The sequence below is a fragment of the Artemia sp. Qi Xiang Cuo genome, chromosome 10 (assembly GCF_049724085.1).
Source record: "Artemia sp. Qi Xiang Cuo chromosome 10, ASM4972408v1, whole genome shotgun sequence".
In the NCBI taxonomy this organism is placed as follows: domain Eukaryota; kingdom Metazoa; phylum Arthropoda; class Branchiopoda; order Anostraca; family Artemiidae; genus Artemia; species Artemia sp. Qi Xiang Cuo.
In genome coordinates this window covers 21,503,837-21,522,161 of record NC_142803.1, presented here as the reverse complement: position 1 = coordinate 21,522,161, position 18,325 = coordinate 21,503,837, and the positions used below count along the sequence as shown (strand labels likewise).

The 18,325-nt window shown below is 34.8% G+C and overlaps 1 protein-coding gene across 1 annotated transcript in view; it reads right to left on the bottom strand.

The window, feature by feature from the left end:
• Positions 1-1,240: 1,240 nt before the first annotated feature.
• The window catches only part of nenya (RING finger protein nenya), a 92,513-nt gene continuing 75,428 nt past the window's right edge, over positions 1,241-18,325 (bottom strand). Inside the window, exons 5-6 of the mRNA XM_089095309.1 lie at positions 8,451-8,560; positions 1,241-3,731 (exon numbers count right to left, since the gene is read on the bottom strand). Coding sequence (XP_088951435.1) covers positions 3,584-3,731; positions 8,451-8,560 — 258 coding nt within the window. The 3' untranslated portion in view covers positions 1,241-3,583. The remainder of the gene's footprint in view (positions 3,732-8,450; positions 8,561-18,325) is intronic.

Here is an 18,325-nt window from a genome sequence, read left to right as displayed (position 1 = left end):
ACGCGTAAAAAAAAAATAAAAAAAATAAAAAAAATAAAAAAAATGGAAGGCCCTTTTCCCATCCTGCGAATAAAGCACAAGTGTGAAAAAAAGAAAAGACCTTTCCTTATTTATTTATCTTATTTATTTTTATTTATTTTTCTCTTAATTTATCTATTTTTTTTGCGAAGAAAAAAATACATAAACGAACATAAAAAAGTTTTGAGTCTAATCGAATAATTTTTTATTACAATCATATAGCCTTAAAGGTAATCCTATTACCTCAACTAGATAAATCAATTTTTCGGAACTAACTGACTCACTGTTTCGAAGAAAAACTCACGAGCTCATCGAACTCACGAAGTACGGTAAGAATCAAACAAACAAGGAAATAAGTATATAGAAATTAAACTTTAAAGTTAACTTGGCAAAAATTTTCATGGTCCATTTATAAACCAAATTGATAAAGTCCACAATTTGGATTTTTTGAGACTTTTATACCAAAGTACTTGACTGACTCAAATCATTGTAAACTCATAAGGATGTTCTAAAATAACCAAAAAATAGAAGAAAAAAATACATTCAGGCCATCCAATACTAAATACTTTTTTTAAGATTGAATTTCACTAAAAGAGATTTGGATACGTTTAAAACTTCAGACTCATAAATAAAAACCAAACAATCGATAATATAGAATCAAACCTGAATGTGTCATTTTTGACATTTCTAATTATTTTTTTAAACTTTTTTTAATTTTTTTCCCCATAATTCTTAAATATTTTAATTTGATCGATTTCTCGTTTCACAGATTCCCCACCCATTTGGCTTTTTAAGTCACTGGGCTTTATCAAATCCAATGTGACCAACACCCAACCCCCAATTAGCTACCACACTTTAAAGAAAGGAACAAAGTAAAATGGCATACAAAAAAGGGCCAAAAGCATGTCTGAGAATGCACTTGAAAACAACACTAAAAGCAAAAATAATAATCACAAAGAGGGTTTTTTTGCTCTCTTTTGGCACATCGCAAAACATTACAAAAAATACCAGTTTGAATCCTGCTATACGCGGGATTATAACAAAGAGGTTTCAGCATTAAGATAGATCAAGTCAAAAAAAAAAAAAAAAAAAAAAAAAAAATATATATATATATATAATGCCAGGAATAACTAAGTTTAAATCACTTGCTTTCAATTATAACTGTTTAAGTAAATAGTTCTAAGACAAGTTTACTAGAATATACAAGATAGCCCTCCAGCGAAATCTGGGAGCAATACACAGAAGCAGATAAATTCCATGCATTTCTGGAAATAGGTTTTTAAAGACCCTCTGATGACTACTCCGATATCTGGTTTAATAATAAATAAAAAATAAATATATATAAGTTTTTAAAAATTCTCTGACGACTGATCCAGTATCTGGTTTAATAATAAATAAACAATTTTGTTTAATAACAAATATTAACTAATAAACAATGAATATCCATATTTAAAGGGAAGGGGGACCAAGAAATGTTCCCCCACATCTATAATGAAGCATCAAAATTTCACAAAAATTTTGAAAAGATAAAATTAATCTATTTTAAAACTGAAAATCTTCGATATTCTAAAAGGGGGTGGTTCTGTGTATTGTTCCCAGATTTTGCTGGAGAGTAATCACGTATATTCTAGTAAACTTGGCTTAGAACTATTTACTTAAACAGTTATAACTGAAAGCAAGTGGTCTAAACTTAGTTACTTCGGGTTTTACATTTTTTTATTGACGTCATCTATCTTAATGCTGAACCCTCTTTGTAATAATCCTGCATTTCCTAATTTATGTTTGAGTCTTACCGTACTTCGTGAGCCCGACATTTTTGTTAGAAACAGTGAGCCAGTTAGTTCCGGAAAAATTGATTTATCTAGTTGAGGTAATAGGATTACCTTTAGGCAATATGATTGTAAAAAAAATTATCGTTATTAGCCCCCCCCCAAAAAAAAAATCTTGGGGGGGGGGCAATGTGACAAGGGCGCCAATAATTGAAAAAGAGGGTTATCACAAAGAAAAACGTCACGTAAATTAGGCACTGAAGACACTAATAGGCCTACTATCAGTTCAAAATAAATGCAAATATATTTCTTTTATCTTTTTGGCCTTTTTAATCTTGTTTGGCCTTTATTTGGCAAGATAACTTTTTTATTGGCCTAATTTCGTTGGTTTCTTTTGGCGTTTTCATTCATCTATTAAGTTATGTACTGAATAATAATGTCCATATTTAAAGGAAGGGGGACCAAGAAATGTTCCCCCTCAGCTATAATGAAGCATCCATACTTTAAAATTTGCGAAAAGATAAACTTAATCTACTTTAATACTGAGAGTCTTCGACATTTTAAAAGGAGGTGGTGTACAAAAAAGTAGTTAACTTAAATTAGGTTCTCTGTGATTTTAATTTTTAGAAAAAGTAACAGTTTACCAAAAGCCGCAGAAAAAAAAGAATTATATTTTGAACTTAATTACATTTAAAATAAAAATTTCTTCACAAACGAAGGAAATACTTGAATGACCGTCTCCAAATTTTGGCTATATTAAATTTCCACGGAGCATGGTAAAACTATGAAAAATTAAAGGGAACCTACTATACACTGAATGACTGGTAAGTTTTCAACCACTAGCCACTGTTGCCATATTGAACCGCTTCCTCTATTTGGGCTAATAAAATCTAAAGCTGTTTAGCGATCTTTTTAAAAATCATCCCACCCATCTAGGAAATAAAATCGGTAAGCGTAAAACAATGTTTGGGGCAAGTCAGTTACCAGAGAATTCGGCAGCCAAGTCAGAATTTTACCTGCTCAATTGGAGAAAGTTAATGTAATTTGGCAACAATGCTTCTAGCGAAGATAATACTAAACTAAACACCCCCCCGCCAATTTTTTGTGAATATCACATTTCAAAGGAGCAGAGCAAAACTAAAACATAAAAAAAACAAAACTGAAAGAGCTAAACTGGAAAATTAGCTTTTGCCACTCAATGCTTTCAAAACACTCCCCCAATTTTTAGGAATATTACATTTCAAAGGAGCACAACAAAACTAAAAACACAAAAAGAACAAAACTGAAAGAGCTAAACTGAAAAATTAGCTTTTGCCACTCAATGCTTTCAAAAACACTCCCCCAATTTTAGGGGATACCACATTTCAAAGGAGCACAACAAAAATAAACGTAAAAAGAACAAAACTGAAAGAGCTAAACTGGAAAATTAGCTTTTGACACTCAATGCTTTCAAAAGACTCCCCCAATTTTTAGGGATACTACATTTCAAAGGAGCACAACAAAACTAAAAACACAAAAAGAACAGAACTGAAAGAGCTAAACTGAAAATTTAGCTTTTGCCACTCAATGCTTTCAAAACACTCCCCCAATTTTTAGGAATATTACATTTCAAAGGAGCACAACAAAACTACAAACACAAAAAGAACAAAACTGAAAGAGCTAAACTGAAAAATTAGCTATTGCCACTCAATGCTTTCAAAAACACTCCCCCAATTTTAGGGGATATCACATTTCAAAGGAGCACAACAAAACTATAAACGTAAAAAGAACAAAACTGAAAGAGCTAAACTGAAAAATTAGCTTTTGCCACTCAATGCTTTCAAAAATGCGGTAATACTTGAGCCAGCAGGTCGTCCACTTTGAGGGCTTGGGTCGGAAGGTACAGGTGTCAAAATGCCACCCGAAGATCGGACCGCAAGATTCTGGTTAACACGAAACGCCAAACTGAAAACAAATTCATTAATAAAATGTGCGAACACTATAGAGAGCTAGGTTCTCGTACTCTAGACTGGGTACTCAAACCCCAGATCGGGTACATATGGTACTCAAATTCTAGATTGGGAACTCAAGAATTGTTGCTAATAGGAGTAGGGAAAGTCCAGCTTTAAGGAAAAGCCGTACCAGACAAAACTTTTGGGGATTCCTCATGTGTTGGCCGTTGTTTCCACGGTTACACTGTTTAAATAATGACACCATTGCTTACAAATCTTTTTTTTTCTGTCGTCGTTAGTGGGGCGCTGAAATATTATAGGGAAATATTTAAGGGCTCATTTGAAAGGAAATCGCTATATCTAGTACCTTTTGGAAGTATTAAAAACATGACAGTAAATAAGATGCAATTTCTAATCAAAACTACATCTTCATATACAAGATGACGTAACAAACGTATCGTTTTACAAGATAATATATCTATACATATTGTATTTTATCTTATCTCTTTAAACGAGAAATAATTCCATATATGTGTGTGTACTTTTTCTCGAAAACAGCTGCATTTTTTTTTCTGGGGAAAATTGGCATCCTGGGAATTTCTTGACAAAAAAAAAAGATCTACACAGGTCACGAGCTTGAGAAAATTCGATAAGAGCCTTAATTTTGGAAAGAAATCTCCCGTGAGCGACGTTATATTTATGAGCACATTTCAAGAGCATACATGTGTCATATTTGCCTCAGTAGTGGTTGTATCGTTTTTAGTGTCTATGATGCAGGCGAGATTACACAAGAAACATACAAATGACCAAAACAATAAGAAAATTGACATCAGACGTATGAATACATTTTAAAAGCATACACATTTTACACTTACCTCAATAGTGATTGCATCGTTTTTGGTGTCTATGAATCAGGCGAGATTACACAAGAAACATATAACTGACAAGAAAAATCAGAAGATTGACGTCAGATTTATCAATTCTAAAAGCATACATACGTCATATTTGCCTCACTAGTGGTTGTATCGTTTTGGTTTCTATGATGCAGAAGAGATTACAAAAGAAACATACAACTAACAAGAAAAATCAGAAGATTGACGTCAGATTTATAAATACATTCTAAAAGCATACATACATTATATTTACTTCAACAGTGGTTGCATCTTTTTAGATTTCTACGATACAGGCGAGATTACACAAGAAACATACAACTAACAAGAAAAAATCAGAAGATTGACGTCAGATTTATGAATACTTTCTAAAAGCATACATACGTCATATTTGCCTCACTAGTGGTTGCATCGTTTTTGGTGTCTATGATACAGGTGAGATTACACAAGAAACATACAACTAACAAGAAAAATCAGAAGATTGACGTCAGATTTATGAATACTTTCTAAAAGCATACATATGTCATATTTGCCTCACTAGTGGTTGTATCGTTTTGGTTTCTATGATGCAGGCGAGATTACACAAGAAACATACAACTAACAAGAAAAATCAGAAGATTGACGTCAGATTTATGAATACATTCTAAAAGCATACATACGTCATATTTGCCTCAATAGTGGTTGTATCGTTTTGGTTTCTATGATGCAGGTGAGATTATAAAAGACACATATAACTAACAAAAACATTCAGAAGATTGACGTCAGACTTATGAATACATTCTAAAAGAATACATACATTACATTTGCCTCAGCAGTGATTGTATCGTTTTTTGGTATCTATGATTCAGGTGAAATTACACTAGAAACATATAACTGACAAAAAAAATACGGAGATTGACGTCAGATTTATCAATACATTTTAAAAGCATACATACGTCATATGTACCTCAGTTGTGATTGTATCGTTTTAGGTGTCTACTAAGCAGGTGAGATTACACAAGACACATATAACTAACAAGAAAAATCGGAACATTGACGTCAGACTTATCAATACATTCTAAAAGCATATATACGTTATATTTGCTGCAGTAGTTGTTGTATCGTTTTTGGTGTCTACGATGCAGGCGAGATTACACAAGAAACATACAACTGACAAGAAAAATCAGAAGATTGACGTCAGATTTATGAATACATTCTAAAAGCATACATATGTCATATTTGCCTCAATAGTGGTTGTATCGTTTTTGGTTTCTATTATGCAGGCGAGATTACACAAGAAACATACAACTGACAAGAAAAATCAGAACATTGACGTCAGATTTATGAATACATTCTAAAAGCATATATACTTCATATTTGCCTCAGTAGTGGTTGTATCGTTTTTGGTGTCTATTAAACAGGTGAGATTACACAAGACATATACAACTAACCTAAACTTTAAGTAATGTCACAACATACTTATGACTACTGTCTAAAATAATACATATGTTACATGTACTGCACCTGTTATTGCCTCGTTTTTGGTGTCTATGATGCAGGTGAGATTACACAAGAAACATACAACTAACAAGAAAATTCAGAAGATTGACGTCAGATTTCTGAATACATTCTAAAAGCATACATACGTCATATTTGCCTCACTAGTGGTTGTATCGTTTTTTGTGTCTATGATGCAGGTGAGATTACACAAGAAACATACAACTAACAAGAAAAATCAGAAGATTGACGTCAGATTTATGAATACTGACTAAAAGCATACATACGTTATATTTGCCTCAGTAGTGGTTGTATCGTTTTTGGTGTCTATGATGCAGGCGAGATTAGACAAGAAACATACAACTAACAAGAAAAATCAGAAGATTCACGTCAGATTTATGAGTACTTTCTAAAAGCATACATACGTAATATTTGCCTCACTAGTGGTTGTATCGTTTTTGGTGTCTATGATGCAGGCGAGATTATACAAGAAACATACAACTGACAAGAAAAATCAGATGATTGACGTCAGATTTATGAATATATTTCAAGAAAATAAACTACATCCATTTCCCCTCCCTCCCCCCACAGAAGTGAACTTGTCGTTTTTATATCTATGACGCATGCAACAATATAAAAGAAACATAGCTAAGTATAAAATACCAAGCGTAATTAGTCCATTTACAAAATGCGCTTTAAGAAGTTTCATAATGCCTAGAGGACAAATGAACAGCCTAGAACATTAAATGTGACAAGACCAATCCGAACAGCTCAACATCCCCTGCAATATTCTCTGAAAGTTTCAACTTAATACTTAACTGTACCTGAGGTATTACAGACAGACCATTTTGACAGGTATTTTATACACACCATTTTAACAAGCTGGATGTTCATAGTATCTTTTGGTTTAGTTCAACACCTAAAAGCTTCAACTAAATACCATTAACCGATCATGCGATATTGCAGACACGTCTTTTTTACAACTGGGATGCACATAGTTGTATTTTGATTAAGTCCAACATCCACCTCAACATTCTTTGAAAGGTTTAACTTAATATCCTTAACTGTACCTGAGGTATTGCATACAGGTCATTTTGACAACCAGGATGCATATGGTGTCTTTTGAGTTATTTCAACATCCTAATCGATATTTCTTGAAAGTTTCAACTTAATAATCTTCAGCCGTTCCTGAAATATTATAGCCGCGCCCATTCAAAACTGTGTGCACACAGTATCTTTAAGTTCAACATCTCCCTCAACATTCTCGGAATATGTCAGCTTGATACCTTCCTCGACTGTCCTTGGAATATTGAACATATGCCATTTTGAGAACCTGGATGCATACAGTGTCTTTTAGCCGTTTCTAAGATAAAAAGAGATACGCCCAGACACACGCGACAAGCACTTTTTAACAAAGAGGATGCACCTAGTTTTTTTTTTCTATTTAGTGCAATTCCTTCAACATCCCCTTAAATTTTCAAATTAATAACTATAGCCATTCATGATATATTGCAGATAAGCTCTTATGACAACCTGGATGGATAATGCGATTTTGACAATCAGGAGGCAATTAAACTCTTTTGATTTACTTCAATAGTTCTAGTTGTTTGCAGAATTTGCAGTCACAGTCGCAAGTAGTAGCAGTTGCAGTTACGAGTCGTCGCATTTGCAGTCAGAAGTTGTCGCACTCGCAATTGCAAGTAGTCACAGTCGCAAGTAAAGTTGAGTAACATTCGTATTCACAGCCGCATGTAGTTGCAACAAGTTGCTGGCATAAGTTGTCACATCCGCGAGTACTTGCAGTCTAAAGTAGTCGCAATTTCAAGTACTCATAGTCACAAGCAGCCATGGTCGTAGTGTTGTTGCAGTCGCAAAAAGTCACAGTCGTAAGTAGTCGTACTTACAAGTAGTCACAGTCGCAACCGCAAGTAGCCTTAGTCACAGTAAAATTAACAAGCAGTCACAGTCACTAGTATTTGCAGTCACAAGTAGTTACAGTCGCAGTCGCAGATGCAAGTAGGAAAAGTGCACAAGCAGTTTCAGTTCCAAATTCAATGAGCCCCCTACAAAGCTTATATGACCCCCCTTCCATTTTAAGCGGTTCAGCGAAAAAATAGCAATTCATTGAAGCCTTTATGGCTCTTTACTATAGGCAACGCTACAGCGTTGCCTCTGAAAGATAATTGTTGGCAATTTTCTGCTCGTGTGCGTACACACTTGATGCTTACCTACTCATGGTGCTGTTACCGACTGGAATCGAAAAACTTTTGTCATTGGCTATTGACTATATTAACATTTTGTTGGCTATTTTAACTAAAAGACCAAAGTTAATTTTCTGCTCATACCCGTCCACAGGTGATGCTTACCTACTCATGGTACTGGTACTGGCAGGAGTCGAAAAATTTTTGTCATTGGTTGGAGTCATCTTACCGAAACGAGGCATTGTAAGTCTTGGCGTCTGTATGTCAGATCCATCCTAAAACAAAAAGACCTTGAATTCACCACTATATAGATAAATCAGTCGAACCAGTTTAGCTTAAGCGAGTTTCTATTAAAAAGAAAAAAGAAAAATCATATACAGATAAAGCTATAGCAATAAATTTATATCAATAAATCTATAGATAAATCTATATAGCTAAATCATATAAAGATAAATCTATATAGATAAATCAGCCGAATCAGTTTAGCTTAAGCGAGTTTCTATTAAAAAAAAAAATCATATATAGATAAAGCTATAGCAATAAATTTATATAAATAAACCTATATAGATAAATCTATAGCTAAATCATATAAAGATAAATCTATAGATAAATCAGCGAATCATAGCTAGTGAGTTTCTATTAAAAAAAATCTATAGATAAATCTATAAATAAACTATATAATAAATCTATATAGATAAATCTATATCGAACCAGTTTAGCTTAAGCGAGTTTCTGTTAAAAAGAAAAAAAAATCATATATAGACAAATCTATAGCAATAAATCTAAGTAAATAAACCTATATAGATAAATCTATATCAATAAATCTATGTAAATCTATAGATAAATCTATATAGCTAAATCATATAAAGATAAATCTGTATAGATAAATCAGACGTTTAGCTTAAGAGAGTTTCTCTTAAAAAGTAAAAGAAAAATCATATATAGATAAATCTATAGCTATAAATCTATATAAATAAACCTATTTAGATAAATCTATATAAATCTATATCAATAAATATATAGATAAATCTATATAGTTAAATCATATGAAGGTAAATTATATAGACAAATCAGACGAACCAGTTTAGCTTAAACGAGGTTCTATTAAAAAGAAAAAAGAAAAATCATATATAGATAAATTTATAGCAATAAATCTATATAAATAAACCTATATAGATAAATAGATAAATCTATATCAATGAATCTATATAAATCTATATCAATAAATCTATATAGATAAATTCTATAAAGATAAATCTATATAGATAAATCAGACGAACCAGTGTAGCAGCTTAAGGGAGTTTCTATAAAAAAAAGGCTTTTATCACGTCTAATCTATATGTATTATATTCTACGCTTCTACTATATCTACTACAAGGAACCGGAATCTGTCTTATAATCGTTCCAAACCTTTGAAACTTGCACATATAATATGGTGAGTTGAATCAAAATCTGAGTAATAAAAAGCAACGATAAACGTTCCACCCGCTTAGTAACTCATGACGTTTCTTACTATGGTAATCAAAATTCCCAGGGCGAATGGTTGGAAAAGCCCCATTGGTATGTAGCATTCATAAAAAAACTAAATAATTTAAGTAAAAAATCGACGGGTCATATCTGCAAAGACACAAATTTATTTTTATTTAAAGAGTTTTAACTGCGTATAGAAGAAAATTGCTTCATTCCAGGTATCATTTTTTATTTTAGCTCAAAAAATAAAACAATGTGAAGAAAAACGTAAAAATTCTAATATAAATACAATGTAACGTGTCAAGCAATCCATGCAATAATCGATTTTTCCACGAAAAAAAAAATATATCCACATACTAATACTTTTATAGCTAAATTATCACAATGTGTAGGTTTTCAATTAAAGTACCGAGGAAAGTTGCGAGGATTCAAAGTGACTGAACTCATCAAGCCCCTCTCTTTTTGTTACTGGACCTGGTGTATCACAGGGTTGTAAACTCGAAAAAATATATGTCCCAAGGACGTATTTTATGTCCAAAGGACATATTCCTATGTGTCGGGACACGATGACGTAGTGGGGCAAATAAGGGACACATTCTTCAAATTTATGATACAAAACAAAATACTTCCCTACTGGATATTTATTTTTGGAAAAAATGTCACTAGCACCAAATTAGTACTAAAACTACTTATTTCTATTAATTTTTACATTTTATGCAGTATTTTTTGGAATTACTTGCTCTTTCTCAAAGACAACTATCTGCAAATATTCTTGAAATTCTATACAAGCTTGTATTCTTTCATCTATAAACCATTTTATTTAACATTGCTTTTACGCTACAGTCAAGATAATAGGCAAGCAGGCAACGTTTTCGTTAACACTCGCTTCCGGTTTTCAATAGTCTGTAAGAAACATCTATCTATTTTTCAAGCATTACGAACAAAAATTAAAAGCGGCAAAATGAAAAATTTGGATACTTTATGATCTGAAATTAAACAAAAGCCAAGTGCCCAGGAGGCAGGACGAATTCCGTCAGTTTGAAATATTTCAGGGAAGGGCGATATGGCCACAATGTATTATTATTATTTTTATTTTCTGACGAAGCTACTTCGCATAGAAGGAGTTGTCGTAGAAGTCTCGAAAGCAGCTCATTCGATTAGAAATTGAAATTTAGCGCCAATTTTAAGAATTAAAATTGATTGAAGGGCAATCAAAAGAATGAAGGGCTGAAAATGGCATATTTTTGGATGCTCAGGAGACGTATTCATGGACTGGAAAGTTGGCAACCCTGTATATATCGTTCCGATTGAATGCTTAACAGCCACTAGCTGTGACAGGCTAAAATTCCCATTTCATCTACCCCAACCCGTGCGTATTCGGGCTATTGATATTTATTTTCCATTCCAGCTATAACCTCCTGAGACTTGAATATAGAAATATTTTTCCGATTCTGTTGATTTCTCTATAATGAGTTGAACATAATCATCATTAATGCTAATAAGTTAAAAAAGATATTAGATGAGATGATAAATGAGATACTCAGAACCTCTGGAGAAATCTCAGAACCTCAGAAATTTTTCTGGAGCAAAAACTGGTTGTTGCAATTTAACGCCTGTTCAATTACCTTGCTCAGATATCTTGAGTAAGCTTATAGAAAGTAATGTTCCAATCACTGGCGCCAAGTCATCAAATTTTGAGCGGGGGGGGAAGGGAGGAGGAAAATATCTTTGTCTAAATCTAGGGGGCAATTATTTCGTTTTCTCAATAAAAATACCAAAAAAGAGTATTTTCAATAGAATACCAAAAGGAAGGTATTTCTCAAAATCTTGGGAGAGGCAAAAAATCTATGAGGGGGGGGGGGTTAAAAGCCCTTCGCCCCCTCCAATCAGCAACACTAGTTCCAATAAAGTAGCAAACACATATAATATGCAAGAAATTGGAACAAAATAAAAAAAAATGATAAAAATGTACAATATAATAATTATTTGATCTGTCTAAAGTTCTGAAGTTTCTACTAAACACCCTTACCAAGGTAAAAAAAACATTCATGAGTGATGGGCGATTAATCATCCCGTCTTACAATCAAGTTGTATTTTGAAAACAGAAAACGTACCCACTACATGGACTTTCAGCAATTCTCTGATTGAAAATGAGCTAATCCTCTTATCCTAATCCTAATCCTTATCCTAATCCTCTTATCCTGAGCTAATCCTAATCCTATATATTAAAAGTCGACGCTTTATTCTTTAGAAATAGTGTCAATGCTATCTAAATTATCACAATTTTATATATTTGTGGATTTATTTTGTTTACAATGAAGTGTTGATCATTTCTATTAGGATTTCAGACTGATTTATTATTCTTTTACCTAAACCATAGAAAGGAATGGAATTAAAATCTTTTGACGTATATCAGCCACAAGAGCAGCCAGAAAAGTTTTCTAACAGTGAGGTGAGCCAACGAAATTTCCAAAAGTACGAATCAATCTGAAAAAAAAAATCATCTTGAAAAACTTTAGTAAAATCGAAGTTTATTGACTCGAAGTTATTATATGTTTTCCTTAGTTGTCAGTTACTATAGTACAGTAATGGTGAGGCTCTCCGTCGGACTGTTGTTACGACTGATGTACAGTACAACTGCTGTTAATCATATATAGTTTTGTTTTAATATAATAAAATTTTGTAAAACGTTTTTCCAAAAATAATGTCTATTATTACTGCATTTCCATTAATGAAAAACAAACGAACGGAAAAATTAATTGATAAATCTACATAATTTAGAATCTTTATTTGGAGGTGGAACAAGATAGAAAATGCCAAAGACAGCTTCCTGTTGCATTTTTTTACGGTAATTTTTAGTTGGAACTACTTAATTAATTCTTTTAATTAACTAATTAAAATTAATTAATCAATCTCCTAATTCAGAATCATTATTTGAAGGTGGAATAAGCTAGAAAAGGTCGAGAACAGCAGTCTGTGACTTTTTGCGATAATTTTTGGTTGAAAATAACTAATAATTTTTCTATTAATTAATAAATATAAATTAATTTTGTAAAACCTTTTTGAAAAGAAGTGTCTATTATTATTGCATTTCCATTAACGAAAAACAAAAGAACGAAATTAAGATTAATTAATAAATCTCCTAACTTAGAACCTTTATTTGGAGGTAAAATAAGCTCGAAAATGTGAAGGACAGCTTCCTGTCACTTTCTACGATAATTTTTAGTTGAGATAAATTAATTAATTTCGTTTATTAATTAATTAAAATTAATTAATAAATCCCTTAGATTAGAATCTATAGAAAAACAAAAGAACGAAATTAAGATTAATTAATACATCTCGAAATTTAGAACGAATTGTAGGTGGAATAAGCTCAAAAATATGAAGGAGAGCTTCCGGTCACTTTCTACGATAATGTTTAGTTGAGACTAATTAATTAATTTTATTAATTAATTAATTAAAATCAATCAGTAAATCCCTTAGTTAGAATCTTTTTTGAAGGTGGAATAAGCTAGAAAACGTCAAGGATAGCTTCCTGTCACTTTCTATGATAATTTTTGTTTGGAAATAATTAAATATTTCCATTCAAGGTTTTATTATTAATACCATATTTACACAACATATTAAATTCCCGAAAGAGAGAAAACTTGACGGAGTCGGGAACAAAAAATTAATTAATTAATTAATTAATTAATCATTAATTGATTAATTTAAATTGACTAATAAATCTCTTAATTTAGGATCTTTATTTTAAGGTGGAATAAGCTAGATAATGTCAAAGACAGTTTCTTGCCGTATTATTGTGAAAATAAACCCTGTGTTTTATTTTGCATAAGCTGCCACTTTACAAAATGTGCAAACTTTTGCACATTTCGTGCAACATCGCAAAATGCCACTTCGCAAAATGTGCAAACTGGTTAAGTTGATCTATAGGATTTCAAATTTCAGTAAGTGTCAATAAGCGTGTCATGCAAGAGCGTATCCAATATTTTCTTCAAGGGAGGGGGTCATTTTTAAAGGAAATGTGCAAAAAATCGTAACAAAACATACCAAAAATTGCTTAAAATGCATTTTTTCCTACTTTGCTGCTTCAAGTCGCTCTATAATCCACCTCGACGTCCTTAAATTTGGCCACTGTTGCCCCACTTTAAAATTTATTGTCTTAGTCTAAATTGGTCATTTGACGTTTTTCTTTGAAGTTTATTTTAGGTTTTTCGTGTTTTTCTCCTAATTTTTATTCGTATTATAATCTCGCCGGGGTCACTTTGTTAGCTTGTATTTCTTTTCTGTTTTTCTGTTTCATTTGCATCATCTTTAGTTTGATAGTATATTTAAATATCATTAAGCATGTAAGCATGAGATAGTTTAAAAAAAGGGATTTCAAACTGAGACCAAATTTGAGGAGCAGATATATAATTTGGGTTTATGTATTTCTTTTTCTAACAGACATGAAATTAGCTTTGTAAAAAAAATTGTATAAAATTTATGAGGTAAAAAATTTATAACTGAACGACAGATCGTATAAAAACATAAATTAAGCAAAAAGACTAAGTTGTAAAAACATGAAATTAATAAGTTGCAAAACTTAAAACAATAAAAATTAGTCCTTGCTATTGTCTCACCATTCAGCTCCCTATCAAGTCTAGACACAAAATATCTAAAGTGTGTTGCGCTAAATTTGACCAAGAATTGGAACAGTGGCACGAAGTCACGAAAATTTAGGTGGGGGGGGGCATTTTTTTCGATGTAAAAAAAAAAAAAAGAAGGTTCTAAAGATCTAGAGGGATAGGATACCTCCCTATCGAATTGGTACCACTGAATCGGAATCAAAACTACTGGAAAATTCTGGCACCATCTGATCCCTATATTACTTAGCTCATTGTTAATTTTATGCCATAGTTCAATAGGTCATTTAGACTTCTTAAACCACCAGCAGAAAAAAGAAATACTGTCTGGGCTTTATTTATATAAACAGTGACCGAATAATGGGGTTTTTATTCTCGTGTCAAGACAAAGACCATACTTCTTAAAGATCAAATTAAAAAGGTCAAGCTTAATTGAATGTTATAAGAAATAAGCCATTAACCCAATTGGCCAGGGAAATACAACATCGTTACGATTAAAGGGTTTATCAATTAAATTTGGATCGTAGTTCAAAAGTGAATAATCACAATTATGGTATCCATACCTGCACATAGGTAAATTAGTTAAAATAATTAAGTAATTAATTCTTTTCGAATGAATAAGCCATATCTAAATTATCATAACCCCTTATCTATAATATCAAATACTAAATATTAAATTGTTAAACACTAATATTTTGAATATTAAACAAAGCCTATTCTAAATTATCTGCATTGTGGAAGGGGAAAATAACCAGCTTTGGAGGTAACGATGCTCGTCCGAAGTCTGCTCCCATGCATTTATGGTGCATGGAGAGCTGACTTCACGTGCCTCTGGATATCCAGCTAGCCACCGGAGAACTAAATGCACCTAGGGACGGTTGGGCTAGCAACCCTCCTCCTGAAATTACTTGCTACGAAAAGAACTAGATATACAGCCTCGGATGCCCCACCTACTATCCCCATTGGACCCAGGCCTGCCCAAGGATGTACCCCTTTGAACATGGTTGACCAAGGTGGCATTAATGTTGCCACCTGGAACGTCTTGACGCTGAACCAGCCTGGTTCTAAGCATCTTTTGGCAAAAGAACTAAGAAGATACAAAGTGACGATCGCAGGAATAACAGAAACGCACCTTACGAGAAGCGGCGAAAAAGACATTGGAGAAGGACGGACACTGCTTTGGTCTGGTGGAACCCAGAGAAGAGGGGGAGTCGGCCTTGTTCTCAACAGCTTCGCTCGGAAAGCCCTACTGTCATTTCCGCCTATCTCACCACGTCTACTGAGAGCAAGAATCGACGGCAAGCACGGGAAGATAACTGTTCTTACCAGCTATTCACCAAAAAACGAGGCCCAAAATGAAGATAAAGACGACTTCTATGCGCTACTGTCATCCGAGCTCTCCTGAGTACCTCCACACGAATACCTCCTAGTCGTAGGAGATTTTAACGCTGGTGTGGCTAACAGCTCTGGTCTATACGATGCTGCTGTTTGGACCTATGACAGTTGACACTCTGAATGATAATGGTGAGCGGCTGCTCAATTGCTGCATCACCCGCACTCTATCAATCACAAATACTTGGTTTGTGAGAAAAGACACTGCGAAGTACACATGGTACGGCAATGATGGCAGGACAAAAAATATGCTTGACTACATAATTGTTCGACGACGCTGGCTTTCGTCTGTCCAGAACTGCCGCTCATACAGAGGTGCGGAGCTCGGCAATGCTGACCATCGCCTCGTCTCTGCAAGGATAAAACTCTGGCTTAGGGCCAATAAGAGTAACTCCTCCTCCACCAAGAAGATAGACACCTCTCGACTAAAGCAAGATCCCTCGGTTCGCAAGCGGCATATGGTTGAAGTCTCTAACCGCTTCGAGTCTCTCCAGCAGTGTTCAGAAAGCGAGTCAGCATGGACCACTTCCAAAGACAATGTTCTCAGAGCAGCTATCGAAGTTGTGGACTCGAAGCCGCGAAAGAAGAAAGAGTGGATTAGCAGCCAGACGTTTGAAATAGCTGAGCAGAGACGGCGAGCGAGATTGCGAGGAGATATGACACTCTACAGACAGCTCAACAAACAACGTAACTCCTTGCTTCACAAGGACAAGATACACTTCATTGCGGGCAAAGCCGCTGAGATCGAGCAAGCTGCCCAAAAGAAAACATAGGCGCGCAACATTCAAGATCCTGCGCGAGCTGACTGGCCAACACGCTATGGCTTCTACAAGCCTGAAAGCAGCGAATAGAGAAACCATATATGATCAGTCTCAATGTCTTGGTCTCTGAGAGAAAGACTTTAATAAGCTGCTAAACTCAGATCCGCCCGATTGCATTGACCCAAGGCTTGTTTCCGCTTCTGCAGAAGCTACCCCTGCCCCGACGGCGCCGAATTTCTCCTGAGGAGATTGAATCAGCCACGAGGAAACTGAAAAACAATAAAGCAGCTGGCACCTGTGGCATCGCTTCAGAGCTACTTACTACGGGCTGCCCTGCAATAATAATTTGGCGGCAGAAGGTTTCAGCGTAATCTGGCGTACTGAAGTTATACCGTCAGACTGGAAGAAAGGAATCATCGTGCCAGTGTTTAAGCGCAAGGGCAGCAAGACGGACTGCAGCAACTGCCGTGGTATCACCCCACTCTGTTCCTGGAAAGCTGTTTGCAATTCTCCTGCTGAAACGTGCCATAAGTTTCCTACATGCTTTGCGCCGCCCCCAACATGCCGGATTCATGTAAGGAAGATCTACAACTGAACAGCTTCATACGGTCAAACAGATCGTTGAGAAGACATTGGAATTCAACAAAAAAGCTTACATAGGTTTCATTGACTTTCGTTCTGTCTTTGGCACTGTCGTGGCTAATCCTGAAAGCTGCGGGACTACCAACAAAGATAGTCAGTCTCTTTAAAGAACTCTACAGAGCACAGAAAGCGCCGTCCTTCTTAACGTGAAGCTTTCTACTTCCTTCCCGATAAAAAATGGTGTACGGCAAGGTTGCGCTGCTGCACCTGAGCTATTTAACTAAGTCATCGACCACATGTTGAACGAGACACATCGTGCCCACCCTTTTGGTATAAGTTATGCCGGGAGGACTTTGTTTTATGTTGACTTTGCCGACAATGTAGCCGTCCTTAGCAAAAATCTCGACCAACTTAAGTCTGCACTCGAGACGCTCTCTCCCACTACCTCCAGAGTTAGGCTGCAAATCAACTGGAAGAAAACGAAGATCATGCCCATAGAAAAGACCGCATCCGCATCACCCTTAATTGTTGCAATCAATGGCCAAGCTGTTCACGTGGTAAGGCAGCCCACTTATCTCGAATCAATTATATCATCAAATGGCACACTTGATGCCGAAATCTTAGCCGGATCAGCCAAGGCAAACCCTGTATTCGAACTGCTCCTTAGAGCAGTCTTAAACAAACGGCAAATTAGTCGCCAATACAAAAGCCCGAATTTAAAACGCCACAGTCTCAAGTATCATGTTGTACTCTTCTGAGACATGGCCGATAACCCAGACAGAGCTAAGAAAGGTCGATGTCGTCCAAAATAGACACCTGCATCTTCAAATGGTATGTTAAAGGCTTCAAACGGTACGAAAAGATCCAAAATACTGAGATCCTGAGGACCTTCAAGTTATATCAGCCCAAGTAGAAGCTCGTTCTCTAAGAGGGTACGGCCACTTACTGCGCCTCCCGCCAACTGCCCCTGGAAGGATCATTTCGGACTTCAATCCTGAAATTGTCTGGAAACGTCCTCGAGGGAGGCTGCGCACCAGATGGGCTGATGTTATAAATCAACGCCTCTTCAACCAAAACATCGACCCTAACGAGGCCCCATCCTTATCCCTGGACAGGGCTGCTTGGAGAAGACTTACAGCACTGTCAACCAGTTCCCTCTACGCTGGAGACCCTTCTGAACAAGAGCGTTAAGTAAGTAAAAGTAAATAAG